Source organism: Symphalangus syndactylus, chromosome 7, assembly GCF_028878055.3.
Source record: "Symphalangus syndactylus isolate Jambi chromosome 7, NHGRI_mSymSyn1-v2.1_pri, whole genome shotgun sequence".
Lineage (NCBI taxonomy): Eukaryota > Metazoa > Chordata > Mammalia > Primates > Hylobatidae > Symphalangus > Symphalangus syndactylus.
The window spans coordinates 50,757,105-50,773,646 of record NC_072429.2 but is presented as its reverse complement, the minus strand read 5'-3'; the positions used below and the strand labels follow the sequence as shown (position 1 = coordinate 50,773,646).

Genomic DNA, 16,542 nt, shown 5'->3' with positions numbered 1-16,542 from the left:
CTGCTCTCTCTATTCACACTTAGCCTCTTCCTTGGTGGGGGGACACTTTGAGGCCTCATTCCTGCCCCTCCCCTTCCTTTCACATGGAGGAAAGTTCTAGAATGGGGTGGGAGAAAACTTTCCACTTCTTCTGCATTTCCTTTACCTCCTTCCTGACCTTAGGTCTGGGCACAGGAGGAGGGGCTTGGAGGTGGAGGCTGGAGCTTCTGGGGGTCCTGGCTGCATGACTCTAAGGAGGGTGGTGCCTTCGTCCCCACCCAACCCCCACCACACAGGCCCATTCTCCTCCCGGAGCATCCCTGGGCCACAGGTTCCCAAGGCCACCTCCAGACTGGGCCCGCGAGTGGGGCGGCCCCGGCAGCGTATCCACAGAAGTTATTATGAGGTAATTTTATTTCTTTCCATTTTAGGTAAAAATAGTAAATACAAGATAATCTTAATAAAGGTAAAAATACATCATTTGGATTTTGTTGTTGTTTTCTAAACAGTGCTACCTACAGTACAGTTTTCAATTTAGGATTTTTAAACTTTTTTTTAATATATAAACAAATAGAACTATTTTGCTATTAGGCTGTGTTCTCATCTGGCACTTAAGAATAGATCACAGGTCACCTCCCGGTTCTGTTTGGATGTGTTGGGGGGTGGCGGGGAGGGAGTGAGAAGGAGTTTGTGGGTTGAGGTGTTTGTCTTCCCAGGACATAGCCAGAGCTGCAGTCCCACCTGCAGTGGGAGGGCACAGGTGTGCACCCAAGATGGCCTTTTCCTGCTCTGGCCACAGGGATGGGTTTCACTGTGGCTGGACCAAAGGTCTCACACTCGACAGGGGGCTGTTCCTCCCCTCCTCCCATGGTAGTTTTTCTTACCCAACCACCTAGATTCACAGCAGTTCTGGGTCTAGGCAGGCCAGCGGGCTGGAGATGTCAGTCATGCTGCAAGAGACTGAGCCAGGAGATCCCCTTCGTGTCCTAGAGGAGTGGGCCGGGGACCCCTCCCCACCAAGGATGGGGGCGAGGGCATCCAACCTGGCCTTAGAATGCTGGTAGAAGTCACAGATGCCGATGTGGGCTGCTAAATGTCTTTGCCCTTGTTCACCCTCAGGTGGTCTTTGTTTAAGTTCTTTCCAAACTTCTCGCTGAGTTGTTGAATCAGGTCTGCCAGCTCACCAGTAGCTTGAGATTTTTCCTCAAGAAGCTCGTAGCGCAGGCTGGAGATGTCTTGCTTGATTTCCTTCAGCTCGCCTGCAAGGACAGAGATTTTGCTGAGTCTGAGCAGGTGGAAGCTGGGGGCTTGTCCCATGCACACGTGGGCATGTGCATCCTTCCAGTGGAATGTCGGGTCCTGGGCCGGCCCACCAGGTTGAAGGTGAGGCAAGGGGGGCTCTATTTGAACCCAGAACCACCCAGCTACCCCACCACTGAAGGACACATCGATCTGTAGAAAGCCCTTTTCCTCCCATTCCAGGAAAACCTTTCCCTTAGGGGTTTGAGGGAGGAGTCAAGATCAGGGCTGTGAATTGTGTCTAGCACCTGTTTCATAAAATACTTGTTAGAAAGTTTGTTTCAGAGTCACTAAAGGCAGATTTCAAGACTCTGGACAACAACCCCATTAACTGGAGCATTGATTTTGATGATGCTATGTTTTGTTCTGTCATTGTTATTTGTAGGGAAGAGAAACTCCCAGGAGCCTGGAGAGAATGGCTCGGCACAGCAGATGCAGCCATGGTGGCCACGGAGCTGACCAGCCTCTTGGGAGTGAGCTGGCCACCTGAGCAGGGTCCACTCAGCCCACACAAGCAGCAGCACCACCTCGCTGACAGGAGCTGCGACACTGCCTGCCGCCTCCTCCTTCCATAACGAGGGACAACCTAGCAGGGACTTTCACTTTTATTTCCACAGTGAACCTTGTGGTTAGAAGTCCAATGGGTCTAGGCTGTGGAAATCTTCTTATTAACCACAAACAGGTGTCAAAAGGATCTTTCCTGATACTGTAGATACTGCACTTGGCTCACGTTGGAGTCCTCTGTCTGTGGAAACATTACTCGTCTATTTTTCAGGTATGGTCTATGTACATAAAAGGCAGAGATCTTAAAGGTACAGTTTGATCCATTTTGACAAATGGATACACCCTGTTTTTACCAGATGCTTCACTGAGCCCCTGTTTCATGGTGTAATTTAGGTGGCATGACACCTGGGTACCCCCACCTTCTATGATCAATGATGTTCACATGAATCAGTTACATACTACTTAAGGCTGGCTGGCATGACACTTGGCCGTTGTTTGTTTGAGACCTACAAGTAGGTAGGTGGGCTGTTGTCAGCCCCTAAACCATGTCAGCTCAGGGGCAGTTCAGTCATGGCTGAACTTCGAGCTGCATGCCGGATGCCCCAGGATGAAGCAGAGGGTCACCCAGTGACCAGGCTCTTTCTGTAGTTCCCTGTGGCCCAAGCTAGGAGAACAGAAACTTCAATCATGGATGAGACTGTTTCTAGGTGGCAAATATTTATCATAGGTATCTCATTAATTACCTGGTGTAAAGTAATTTGCTTTTCATCTAGGAGTAACTGCTTAAAATAGACTGGAAAACAACCCAAACAGTGAAAAATAATATAGTTGATAAACTTCAGTGTGCATCAGAGACCCTTGGTGCAGTTTTCCAAAAGCAGATCCCCAGGCCCCACTCCAGAGATGCTGATTCATTAGGTCTGGGTGGGGTCTGGGATCTGTAGTTTTAACAGCTAGTTCTGAGGTGGGGAACACTTTGAGAAACACGGCTGGCAGTTAGATGCTGAGAACCTCCCACTGAGACTGGACAGGGCCAGTTAGAAGCAAGCAACAGCAGACCCTAAATGCAGTGTGCATCTGCTCAGTGGACGTGCACCACGGAATGAAGTACAGCATCGGAATTCTGAACCATCCTGCACTCAAGAGGCATGAGGTTGGCTCAAGGCCGCCATTGCTGTGGGAGGCAGAGGAATGTCCCCTACTCCCAAGATGTCCCTGTCCTGATCCCTGGTGTTCTGCCTGTGGGTAGTCATGTTTCCCCTCAAAGGGGAACTGAGGTGGCAAATAGAATTCAGGTTGCTGATCAGCTGCCCTTAACAGAAGGAAATTATTCTGGATTGTGCTGGTGGAACCAATTCAATCACATGAGTCCTTAAAAGTGGAGGAGGGGCCGGGCGCAGTGGCTCATGCCTGTAATCCCAACACTTTGGGAGGCCGAAATGGGCAGATCACGAGGTCGGGAGTTTGAGACCAGCCTGACCAACATGGTAAAACCCCATCTCTACTAAAAAAAAAATACAACAATTAGCTGGGCATGGTGGCACGCACCTGTGATCCCAGCTACTCCGGAGGCTGAGGCAGGAGAATCGCTTGAACCTAGGAGGTGGAGGTTGCAGTGGGCCAAGATTGTGCCATTGCACTCCAGCCTGGGTGACAGAGCGAGACTCCATCTCAAAAAAAAAAAAAAAAAGGTGGAGAAGGAAGGCAGAAGAGTGGGGTCAGAGATGGGACAATGGAAGATGAGGCAGGGCAAATGGAGCATGAGGGTGCCTGATGCCTGCTGCCAGCTCTGAGGTGGTGTGGCTGTATGCACAGACCAAGTGCTGGAGCTCAGGGCAGCCCAGCTGCAGCCAGCAAGGAAATGGGGACAGGCCTGCAGCCCCATGGAAATGCACTCTGCCGACAGCTGAATGAGCAAGGAGACCGAGCCTCCCTGGAGCCTCTGGAAAGGAGCACAGTGCCCTGACAACACCGTGGCCGTAGCCCAGTGAGACCCACAGAACCTATGTTGTTTTAAATCACCACGTGGGTGGAAACCCAGTCACTTACCTTCATTGACTTCGTCATTTTCTCTGTCCACCTGGGCTTTCAGGACGTATCTTTTTATGAGCCGCTTCATGATTTTCTGAAATACCAAGCAAGGAGGGGATCAGACAGGGCTGACCTAATGCAGAGGCAGCCTGCATGGTGTAGCAGGACCCCTCCCTCCCTTGAAGAGCCTCAGCAACCATGGCGACCCTCCCATGCCTGGCGCCTCACTCTGGAGGGGTGCCCTGCACAGTGCGGGTACCTGGCCAGTCTCTGCTTCACCTCTCCCGCAGGTTGCAATGTCCACCTGAACCCGGGATGTAACAGGGATACTTCTCAATGGCAGGAAGCTGAGCCAAGCAGAGAGAGAGACAGAGAGAAAGGGTGGAGTGGGGAGTGGCGGAAATCCTGGATCCACATCTCTGCTCCAGGGGTCTTGGCCTGGCTCTGCCCTGCTCAGTTATGTCGTCTTTCCTGGACCTCAGTTCTGTTTCAAGGATGGAGGGCTGGGGAAGACTTAGCAGGCCTGCCTGGGTGGAGCTGCCTCCCTCAGAGGTCACAGTGAGCAGTGTGCCCTTCATGAGGAGATCTGCTGTGTACAGAAGTCAGGACCAGGCTTGGAGGACAAGTCCACTGTACCTTGGAAAATTCCTACCAGAAGCAGAAGCAGACACAGCCGGGCCTCTGAGGTTTTACAGAGATACCACTTCCCACAGGCCTGACACTGTACTGCCGGAGTCACACTGGAGAAGGATTTGGCCCTCAAGTTCCATTTATTATGCAGATACTGAATTTGTTAAGCAGGCGAGGCATGAATAAACACTTAAGAGACACCAAGAATAGAGCCAAGTGTAGGAAAGGCTGCAGGAGATGAACTTTGGATTTTGCCAGCTAGTTGGTCCAGGGTTCCTGCGAAATCACAGGATTTAAAAATACTCGGGTAGCCGAGACTTCTGAATCTTCGAAGAGATGAGCAGTGTGGAAGAGAGGAAGGGATTTCCCTGCTCCTTGGTCCTCCCTTCCTGTGGCCTTCTCACCTGCTCACACCTGAGGACCAAGAGGACAGAGGCAGCATTTTCCAGTTTGAAGAGACTTGTAGGGACCTGATTCTGTTCCTAGCTTTGCTACACAGGCTGAGGAAAAGCATCTTGCAAATAAAAAGTAAGTGAACTGGATGCAAAGAGCTGGAGGATTTACTCATTATCATCAATTATGGTTCTTTCCATCCCTTTAACCGTGAAGAGCTTGCCACAGAGATGCTTCCTGGTCTGTTATTCTAAGACTTCACCTGAACCCGAAAGGCTCTCTAGGATAACACTGGGTTTGGCTCATTCAGACCAGCGCTGCCCCTCCTCAGCCCTCGGGTTCATGGGCCAACTGACTCTGTGGTTTGAGTCGTGATCTAATTTCAGGCTGAAGAGTTAATTGGCAGTTGCCTTCCTGCTGCTCCTTCTCAGAGAAGCCTGGGTCTTATCCTACTAGTGGTTAAACTGCAGCACTGAATTTCTCATGGACATAGTCAATAAAGTAAGTTATCTAAGTTATAAAAATATATCCCTTTCAAGCCAGGCGCAATGGCTCACGCCCATAATCTCAGCACTTTGGAAGGCTGAGGTGGGCGGATAACCTGAGGTCAGGAGTTCAAGACCAGCCTGGCTAACATGGCGAAACCCCATCTCTGCTAAAAATACAAAAATTAGCTGGGCATGGGGGCATGCGCCTGTAATCCCAGCTACTCATGAGGCTGAGGCAGGGAGAATTGCTTGAACCAGGGAGGCAGAGGTTGCAGTGAGCCGAGATCATGCCACTGCACTCCAGCTTGGGCAACAGAGTGAGACTCCATCTCAAAAAAAAAAAAAATATATATATATAATATATTATTATATTATATATAATAATAATATAATATATAAAATATAAAATATAATATATTTTATAATATAGTATATATATAATATACTATATTATATATACTATATTATAAAATATATTATATTTTATATATTATATATTATGTTATATAATATATAATATACTATATTATAAAATATAGTATATTATATATTATATATAATATATAATATACTATATTATAAAATATATGTTTTATATATTATATATGTTATATAATATATAATATATTATATATAATGTAATATATAATATATAATTATATATAATGTAATATATATTATATATAATTATATATAATGTAATATATAATATATAATTATATATAATATATTCCATAAGAGATACATATTATATATAATATTATATAAAATAATATTTTATAATATATAAGATTATATAAAATAATATTTTATAATATATAAGATTATAAATATATATAATATATAATATTATATAAAATATAATTTTATAATATATAATATTATATAAAATATAATTTTATAATATATAATATTATATAAAATATAATTTTATAATATATAATATATATAATATATAATATATAAAATATAATTTTATAATATATAATATATATAATATATAATATTATATAAAATATAATTTTATAATATATAATATAATATATAATATATAATATTATATAAAATATAATTTTATAATATATAATATTATAAAAATATATATATTTTTGTATTATCTAATAATATAATATATAATATATAAAATATAATATATTTTATAATATAGTATATTTATATATAGTATATATAGTATATTATGTATAATATATTTTATAATATACTATATGTAATATAATATAATATATTCTATATAATATAGTATATTATAAAATATATTATATATAATATACTATATTATGTAATATTATATTATATTTTTGTATATATATTTTATATAATCTCAAAAAATATATATTTTTAGATAATATTATATATTATATGTAATATATATCTCTTATGTAATATATTATATATAATTATATATAATATATATTACATTATATATAATATAGTATATTATATATTATATATTATAATATATAATATATAAAATATAATATATTTTATAATATAGTATATTTATATATAGTATATATAGTATATTATATATAATATATTACATAATATACTACATAGTATATTATGTATATATGTATATATGTATATATAGTATATTATAGTATATTATGTATATATGTATAATATACTATATAGTATATATGTAATATATTATATATAATATACTATATATATACTATATATTATATATAATATACTATATATATACTATATAGTATATATATACTATATATATACTATATAGTATATATATACTATATATACCATATATACTATATATATACTATATATACTATATATATACCATATATACTATATATATACTATATATACTATATATATACCATATATACTATATATATACTATATATACTATATATATACCATATATACTATATATACTATATATACACCATATATACTATATATACACCATATATACTATATATATACCATATATACTATATATATACCATATATACTATATATATACTATATATAAATATACTATATTATAAAATATATTATATTTTATATATTATATATTATATAATATATAATATACTATATTATATATAATGTAATATATATTATATATAATTATATATAATATATTACATAAGAGATATATATTACATATAATATATAATATTATATAAAAATATATATTTTTTGAGATTATATAAAATATATATACAAAATATATATATCCCTTTCCATGAGACTCAATAATGCTGCTTTCACTTTGAGTTGGAAAAACAAAACAAGACAAAAACTTTATCCTAAACTAGTTCTCATGAAAAAAATATAAAAAAACAGACACCTAGGTATCTGTCATTCTTACTGAATAACAAATTCATAAGTGTTCTTCCACTGCAAACTTTCAGGCTGACACAAAATTAAAGGGACCTAGTTAAAGCTGGTTGCCTTTTCAAGGCAAACCTCAGAAATTAAGGGTTCTTCAGTTTCTGGATCCATCAATTAAAGAGCTTTACTGTTTCTCATGTAAAATGAGAAGCCAGAGATTGGCAGTCAAATGGCGTTGAGGAAAATCCTTTCATAGGTGCAGCCGGAATTACAGCCCTTCCTGTTTGGTGTGCACATTTTGTATTTAAGAACAATCCATAGCATATATTTACTAGTAATAGAAAATGTGCCCCTCAAACTCTTTTTGGCTGGGATAGGTGAGATCCTGCTCACAGTCTCCCTCAATGCAGAAGAGCCCCTCAGGAGGAAGGGTGAAAGGATGAAGATGAAAAGAAGCAAATGCATTGAGTGCTTCCATACACCAGGACTGTGTCAGCCTCTCACAAAAGTGATCTTACTGACTCCTCCAAGAAACTCAGTGAGATGGGAGTTGTCATCTCCATTTACAGATGAGGACACTGAGGCTCAGAGACTGATGTAACTTCTCCAAGGTCACACAGCTGGAAAGTGGCAGATCTGAGATTTAACCAGCATGGAAACCATGGCTGGGACTTCATCTGAGCATCAAAACAAAGGCTCAAGATGGTTTAGGAAATGAGATGTTGGAAACTGGCTCCCATTAGTCAAAGAGGGTTTGGGCCATGTCTGGGTACTGAGTCATTTTATGCAGGGGGAAGCCTCACTAGATTTCAGAGGCCGGGTGACATCATACAATGGTCATCCCTTGAAGAAGGGGGTCTCTGCTCTGGCACTGGCAGGAATGCTTATGGCCCACTCTTGAGCACTGGCATGCTCAACCTGAGCCAGGGTTTCTGTAGACCTAGGGCTCAGAGGGTAGAAAAGCAAAGGTTTACTTTGAAGCTCTCAGTGTGCATTAGGATTATAAAGGCTTCTTGTGGAAGCAGAATCAGATGAGCACTGCGGATGTGCAGGGACATTTTAGCCTTCCTCCTCACCTCCAGGGCACTTCCCAGAGTGACAGGGACCTTCAGGGACAGCAGTGTGACTGCCTGCCAGTTCTTAAATACTTCATGTCCTGCTGGGCACAGTGGCTCATGCCTGTAATCCTAGCACTTTGGGATGCTGAGGTGGGTTGGTCACTTGAGGCCAGGAGTTGGAGACCAGCCTGGGTAACATGGAGAAACCCCATCTCTGCTAAAAATACAAAATTTAGCCAGGCATGTTGATGTACGCCTGTAGTTCCAGCTACTTGGCAGGCTGATGCAGGAGAATTGCTCAAACCTGGGAGGTAGAAGTTGCAGTGAGCCGAGATGGTGCCACTGCACTGCAGCCTGGGTGACAGAGTGAGACTCTGTCTCAAAAACCAAAAAAACTTCATGTCCTCATAGAGACCTAACTTCCCTTCTGTTATGTGCATGCTGCACAACTTAGTATCTGCAAAAGCCAGTTTTGCCACCAGAAAGCCTGAAATGGTTGGAGAAATGGCCAAAAGTTCTATTTAACATGGATGGCACAAAGAATATTGTTGTGGGAAGTCAGGGACCCTGAACAGAGGGACCGGCTGGAGCTGCGGCAGAGGAACATAAATTGTGAAGATTTCATGGACATTTATCACTTCCCTAATAATACTTTAATAATTTCTTATACCTGTCTTTATTTTAATCTCTTAATCCTGTTATCTTTGTAAGCTGAGGATGTACCTCACTTCAGGACCACTGTGATGATTGCGTTAACTGTACAAATTTATTATAAAATGTGTGTTTGAACAATATGAAATCAGTGCACCTTGAAAAAGAACAGAATAACAGCGATTTTCAGGGAACAACGGAAGACAACCATAAGGTCTGACTGCCTGCAGGGTCGGGCAGAATAGAGCCATATTTTTCTTTTTGCAGAGAGACTATAAGTGGACATGCAAGTAGGGAAGATATCGCTGAATTCTTTTCCTAGCAAGGAATATTAATAATTAAGACCCTGGGAAAGGAATGCATTCCTGTATAAGACAATACATGCACAGCTGAACATAGACCCTTATCAGGAGTTTTTGATTTGCCCTTTGCCTTGTGATCTTTGCTTTGCCCTTTGCCTTGTGATCTTTATTGGCCTCAGAAGCACATGATCTTTGTTCTCCTTTGAAGCATGTGATCTTGTGACCTACTCCCTGTTCTTGCACTCCCTCCCCTTTTGAAATCCTCAGTAAAAACCTGCTGGTTTTGTGGATCAGGTGGGCATCATGGTCCTGACAATATATGATGTCACCCCTGGAGGCCCAGCTGTAAAATTCCTCTCTTTGAACTCTTTCTCTTTATTTCTCACCTGGCCGACACTTATGGAAAATAGAAAGAACATACGTTGAAATACTGGGGGCTGGTTCCCCTGATAGGATATCTATTTCTATTCTATTTCATTAAAATGGAAAAACTGCAATTACATTTGCCCCAACCTAATAGAAAAGATGGACATAGAAAGCCTCCCTTCTTTCACTATATGGGGGAAATGTGTGTGTGTGTATGTGTCTGTGTGTGTGTGTGTGTGTGTGTGTATGTTTTGTGATGAGTTTGAGATACCTCCTTGCTATCTTCCATAGAGTTCTTTCACTTCATGGAGATAATAAGCTTTCTCCAAGTTACTATGTCCCTGGTAGTGGCAACTCTCCCTGCCCTGCCCCATGCATTAGCAAGTACTGGAGATGAGTATATTTAGTGCTATCACTCAGGCAAAGAATACTCAAGAGGATGAAGATGAGATGCACAATGGATAAGAGCAGTTGTCATGCAGAGCCCTACGTCCGGAGAGGAAGGCACACAGTTCCTACAGCCCAGACCCAGCCCAGACTACAAGAGGCCAGATGGCCTCTGGCCGCTGGTGGTGACGGGGAACACAGGACATCTTTCTATGGGAGAGACAACTCTCCCTGTGCAGCCAGCGCAGATGAGGACATAGATAAGGAAGCAAGGAAGAGAACACATACTGTACGCTGATGATGGCCAACAAGGTAGGATCCAGAGGGAAGAAATATGGTCACCTAGGAAAACAGAAATTGAGGAACATTTGGAAGAGAGTGGACAAAATGGATCACAGGACGAGTCATTCATTAAACTGAGGTTTATCAGACACAAGAATAGAAGAAATAGGCACTGGCAAGTTGTCCATCCTCTTTGCTTTGATCTCTTCAGTAAAGGCCATTTAGAAGATGGAAAAGTGAACTCCCCATGGGGTTTTGGGGAGCAGATTGCAGCATAAAGATTGGAGTGTATGTGAATGATAGATGTGCCTGGATTCTATCGTTTATTTGGGATATCGCTTGTTTACTTTGACCATGAAGAAATATGCCTCTCAGAGTGAGTATATGGGTCTGTATACTTCCTGCCCCAACAAACTGACAAGCTGGATCTTGGAACAGATCACAGGGAGCTTGGGGAGGAGGTATACTTTGGCCATCTCACCAGTATCATGGTTTTGTTCCATTGTTTGGTCTCAGGTCTGCAGAGCCCAGACTGGAAAACACATTGAAAAAATGGTTTTATGAAAAATAACAATTCAGACAGCCTGGAGCCTAAGGGAAAAAAAAACACAGAAAGCCTCTGAAGTCTGAAGGAGCTGTCTTCCCTTACAACAAAGACCACAAAAGCAGAAGGACTGACAAACAGCTGAATGAACCCCTGAAATGCTAACAGTCGAGAAATCGAATGAAGAGACAAAAAAGCAGCAAACTTAGTAATTAAATGTGTGTGAATGATGGTGCTTTTATCTTCTTGGGAACACTAAGTGATTTCTCAGAGCCACAACATATGAGAGGCTGATGGAATATGTGCTCAGTGACAGCAGCTCTGCCTAGGGCCTGGATTGTAAGAAGGAGGGGGTGAATTGGGCTGCTCATGTTCTCTGCACATTTGGAAGCTGCTGTAGGAGGAAAGCAATGCTACTTGGAAGGCCACTGGTGGGCCCAAGGAAAGAGAGGAACCATACTCAGATCCCCACTCAAATTGTCCTTGCTGCTGTTGATAGCAAAAGTGCCTCAGTGCCTTCTCCTGCTCCTTGCCTCCTCACTATGTGCTTGGAAGGCTCAGATAGGTCTCTTCCTGGTGACTGTCAAACACAGGCAAGATAGGTTCTGAGGAGGGTGCTGGTGCAAAACTATGAAGATAAATAATAGGCAGGTGTCCAGGCAGCATGACGTGGTGAGAGAGGGGGGCCCTCTGAGTCAGAGAGATCTCAGTTCAGTCACTTGTGTGGCCTTGGCCACTGAGCCTCAATTCCCTCATCTGTTACATGGGGTTGAAGACAGTGCCCATCTCCAAGGAATATGGGAGAGTGCACCTGAGCTAGTGTCCAGCCTGCATCCAGGTATCTTTTGGTGACATCTCAGGGTTTACTCCAATTGTGAGCAGAAGATGACTCAGGACGATGCCACACAGCCTAGCAGGGTGGAGCCAAGAGCCAATGTGCAAAGACTGCTTTTCCTCAGCCCCTTTCTTCTGATGCCTACTGGCTGGCTTTTTGTTTCTTCTTTTCTGTGACAACTATTTGAATAAGTCACCTCAGGCTTTTTCTGTGGAGTCACAAATTACAAAATGAGCAAAGCTTTCCAAGGTCATCAGTTGCCTGAAGCTGTAGATGACCAATCTCTGTAATCACAGCAGGAAGTTCCTGGGGAGATTCAAGGCAGTAAGGACTCAACCAACGAGGATGGAAGACAGAGTTGGGACTGCTCTGAGACTGCTTTTGAAAATGGTCTCCTGCTAGGCACGGTGGCTCATGCCTGTAATCCCAGCACTTTGGGAGGCCAAGGTGGGTGGATCACCTGAGGTCTGGAGTTTGAGACCAGCCTGACCAACATGGTGAAACCCTATCTCTACTAAAAATACAAAATTAGCCAGGCATGGTGGCGCATGCCTGTAATCCCAGCTACTCGGGAGGCTGAGGCAAGAGAATCACTTGAACCAGGGAGGTGGAGGTTGCAGCGAGCCAAGATCGCACCATTGCACTCCAGTCTGGGCAACAAGAGTGAAACTCTGTCTAAAATAAATAAATAAATAAATAAACAAATAAATAAAGTAAAAAAATAAAGAAAAGAAAATGGTCTCCTTCAGAAAGGAATCATTCTGGAATGGGACATTCACACAGAATTGATCTTCCTTTATCTCAGGAGCTGATTCTGCTCAAAACCTAGGAGAGATTTGGCCCTAACCCATTGGGTATCTATCTTTTCTGTGACGCAGATAATCTACACTTCTCTCTGAAAAGCTGAGAAATAAAAATCCTTTCACTGACCAAAGGCTTTGGTCTGTAAAATAGCTCAAAGCAGATCAAACCAGTCAGTCCCAATTTTGTGCGCGATTAAACACAAGATTTGCCCATTGCTAATTTTTCGCCTGTCATCTGATAGAACTATAAGCTCTTTGAGGGATGAGCCATTTCTTAATTGTGCAATTAAATTCTCCTAACTGCACAGCTGGCTTCTGAAATATGGTTGGAGAGATTCAATTAGAGACCTGTTCTAAAAGATCTAAGTCTGTAATTGCTCCCTGTGGGAAGGTGGCACCAGAGGCACATCACCTCCACCCAAAGGAATGCTCAGAACAGCTTAAAATTTACATCTAATAAGAAATGATCAGCATAGGTGAAACTGCTGATCATCGAGAAGTGGAAGACAGGAAAGGAGTGGCCTGCCCTTTCATAATCGATCATCTGTAGCTGTTGTTAATCACTGGTGCATGGGCTGATCCAAACGGATACAGAGATCTGGCATTCATTTCCAAAAGCAATGCAAGGATTGGAAGCATAAAAGTTCTTTTTCTAATTTTTCTGACAACAGACTTGGCAGGCTGGCAGTCCAAGTCTGAAGACACCTGTATCTACTTGACTGCTTAAGACAGAAACCTGGGAGCCATGCTGGGTGTGCCTCGCCCTCCCCATATGTGCCCAGCAGCTATACATCCAGAAAATGTATTGCATCTGTCTGCTTTTCTCCATCACCCTGCTCATACCCCAATCCAAGCAACCATGCCTTGTACCTGAATGACTGTCACATCCTCCTCACTGGTATCCCTGCTTTTACTCTTGTCCCCGCCTGTCTCCTCTCATTATAGCAGTTAGGTGGTTTTCTTAAAGCACGAATACAATTTCATCATCTCCCCTCCTGGGCAAAGTTACCCTCTCCCCCATCCTGACAGTGATCTGGCCCTCTGACCTCACCTCCCTCCATTCTCTGCTTCCACAGGGCCCAGCTGCCCTGGACCTGCCACCCTTCTCTTCTCTGCCCGGAAGGCCATATATGGCTGCCTCATGCATCCGAGTGGTCTTGGCTGACTGTTCTCTCCTTGAAGATGTCCTCTCTGAAAACCATATCTAAGCAGAAGCTCCCTACTTTTCTCTGTTTTTGAGTCCTCCTGTTTTCTTTTTGTCACTGTTACCAGTTTGAGGGCATACACTTATCTGTGTGTTGACTTGTTTATTGTCCATCGTCACTAGACTGGAGGTGCCACTGAGGGAGGAACCACATCTGTATCTGTATCCTCAGGAAGTAGCACAGTGCCTGACATATAGTAAGTACTCAATAAATATTTGTACAATAAAGGAAGGAATGAAGCTGTGTTCTCGGGGGATGACACAGCCATGGGACTAAATCTGTGTCTTAGTGGAGTCTACTTCTGCCCATGCTTGGGCTTGGGAAAGGGCTGGTTACCTGGTATCTGGTGGGCTTGCTGAAAGTGTTATTTGCTGTCGGATTTTCAGAATTCCTCATGCCAGCCTGGTAGCGAGTCTTCTGGATAAAACAAACCCACACACATCACAAACAAAAACATACATGCATCCCTACATATCTCGTAGGACTTGAACAGTATCCACATATGGGGCTGTCTCAGTGAGGCAGCTTTTGAAAGCTGATTTACCTGGTGCTACTTGGCTTCCTAGAACATTGTTCCTAGGACCTTTCGCTCTGTAGGATGTTAATAAGGGTTACAGAATATTGTTTCATCAACTTGGTTGGAAAGCACTGAATTAAGGTTAGATGGATGTCTTTTCTCCAGGGGTTTTAACATACTAATAAACACTGAGAATCCCCAGGAAAGCCAGACAGTGGGAAGGAAACCTTTTTCTCAGAGATCATTTTCCAGATACTTTCTGAGAAAAGCTGTTCCATTTCCAAGGCCACTAGGGGGTTCCCTTCACTGGGGTCACGGCTTAGCCAGGCAGCTTACTACGTCCCCAGCAGGGCACCTCTCCAAGGGGTTGCAAGGAGAAAGGAGGGTATCACAGTAGCCTCTGCTGGTGTTGGAGCTTTCAGATGTGTCCAGGTAGACTCTACAGAGTACCAGCCCTCCCAGCTCCTGGCTCCCCTTGCATGGGATGGGGGAGGGCAGCCATATGACTCAAACACACTCGACTCGCCCGCCCCCTCCTGCTGCCTTCTCCAGCCTCATAAACCACATGCTACCTACCTTGAATTTGGAATTCAGCATGCCCATTTCAAGGTCATTTTCACAGCTTTTGGCCTTAGATTTGCAGAGTTTTATGAGGCACATCTTGATTCTCATTATGAGATAATAAAATGATTTAGGACTTGGCACTAGATTAAAAGGAGCAGGTAGAGTTCTTCCTTCATCAAAGTAAGACAGCCAGAGTTTTGCTCGGGCGAATTTCCATTCCACATCTGCATCCTCCTGTGGAACAAGGGAAACAACAACACACCCTCAAAGGCCACGATTTAACAACGGAGCCCATGTCTCTGTCTCTGAGGAGCAGAGACACAGCCTACACATTCGGAAAGCAGACTTCTAAGCAGGGCTCTTGTGCAGGGTTTCTACAGATGGCACAGAGAAGGGGAGTTTACTCTCACTAAAACCATGCACAATGGTCACTTTCCTCCTGTCTTCTCCGGACTCATGGCTGAAAAGCCTCGACCAGTTCATATGAACCGCCCCTACTCTCCACTGGGTATTTTTACCAACATTCTCCACTTGCAGCTAACCAAAGAACTTTTCTCACTGCCACTTAATCTTGTTATTCATTAATTTTTACAGCTCTGCTAGCTGATTCACCAGCCACCACAGCATTATTGTATTTATTAATCTCTAAAGAAGTGCTGCTCACTAGCAATCTATTGTGAACCAAAAAGATGAGCCACGTGGGTAAGTTTCAATTTTCTACTAGCCCCATTCTTAAAAGTAAAATTGAACAGGTGAAATTAATTTTAGTAATATATTTAATGCAGTAGATCAAAAATATCATTTCAACATGTAAGCATTATAAAACAATATTAAGATAGCTTACCGTATTGTTTTCATACTAAGTCTTCAAACTCCAGTGTGACTTTTATCCTTACAGCACATCTATTTGGACCAGCCACATTTTAAGTGTTTGATAGGCATTTGTGGTTAGTGGCTACCACATTGGACAGCACAGTATATTTATTAGACAGTATATTTCTTATCAGTCAGAGTGCTGCCAGGGAGGATGTTTATAGATCTCACATATGTAATTCAAGGGGAGCAAAGCCTGAGTGTAGTTTGTAGGAGGTGATCCAGCTGTGTTCTCTTCTGGGGTAGTGGGGTTAGACTTAAACCCAGGTTCTGTTCTTTCTGATGTTGTGTCAATGCCAGAATGCTAAGTGGTCCCCTGAGAGTAGCAGGTGTATTTTGTCTAGACAGGTTCCTCGAACTTCTGTCCTAGAAGGGCAGTTTGAGACCAGGAAAGAGGCATGAGGTTTGTAAACAGATGGACCTGGGCTCAAAACCCCTTATTAGCTGTGTAACTTTAGGCGGGTGTCTTGAGCTTATAGAGATAAACTGCTTCCCTCACATAG

The 16,542-nt window shown here is 42.3% G+C and overlaps 1 protein-coding gene across 4 annotated transcripts in view; it reads right to left on the bottom strand.

Moving 5' to 3' along the window:
- Positions 1 to 273: 273 nt before the first annotated feature.
- Positions 274 to 16,542, bottom strand: part of TRPC7 (transient receptor potential cation channel subfamily C member 7) — a 191,095-nt gene continuing 174,826 nt past the window's right edge. For all 4 annotated transcript variants that reach the window (XM_055286156.2, XM_055286157.2, XM_055286158.2 and 1 more), the window contains 4 exons: positions 15,179 to 15,400; positions 14,422 to 14,502; positions 3,832 to 3,907; positions 274 to 1,238 (listed from right to left, as the gene is read on the bottom strand). In XM_055286156.2, coding sequence (XP_055142131.1) covers positions 1,069 to 1,238; positions 3,832 to 3,907; positions 14,422 to 14,502; positions 15,179 to 15,400 — 549 coding nt within the window. In that variant the 3' untranslated portion in view covers positions 274 to 1,068. The remainder of the gene's footprint in view (positions 1,239 to 3,831; positions 3,908 to 14,421; positions 14,503 to 15,178; positions 15,401 to 16,542) is intronic.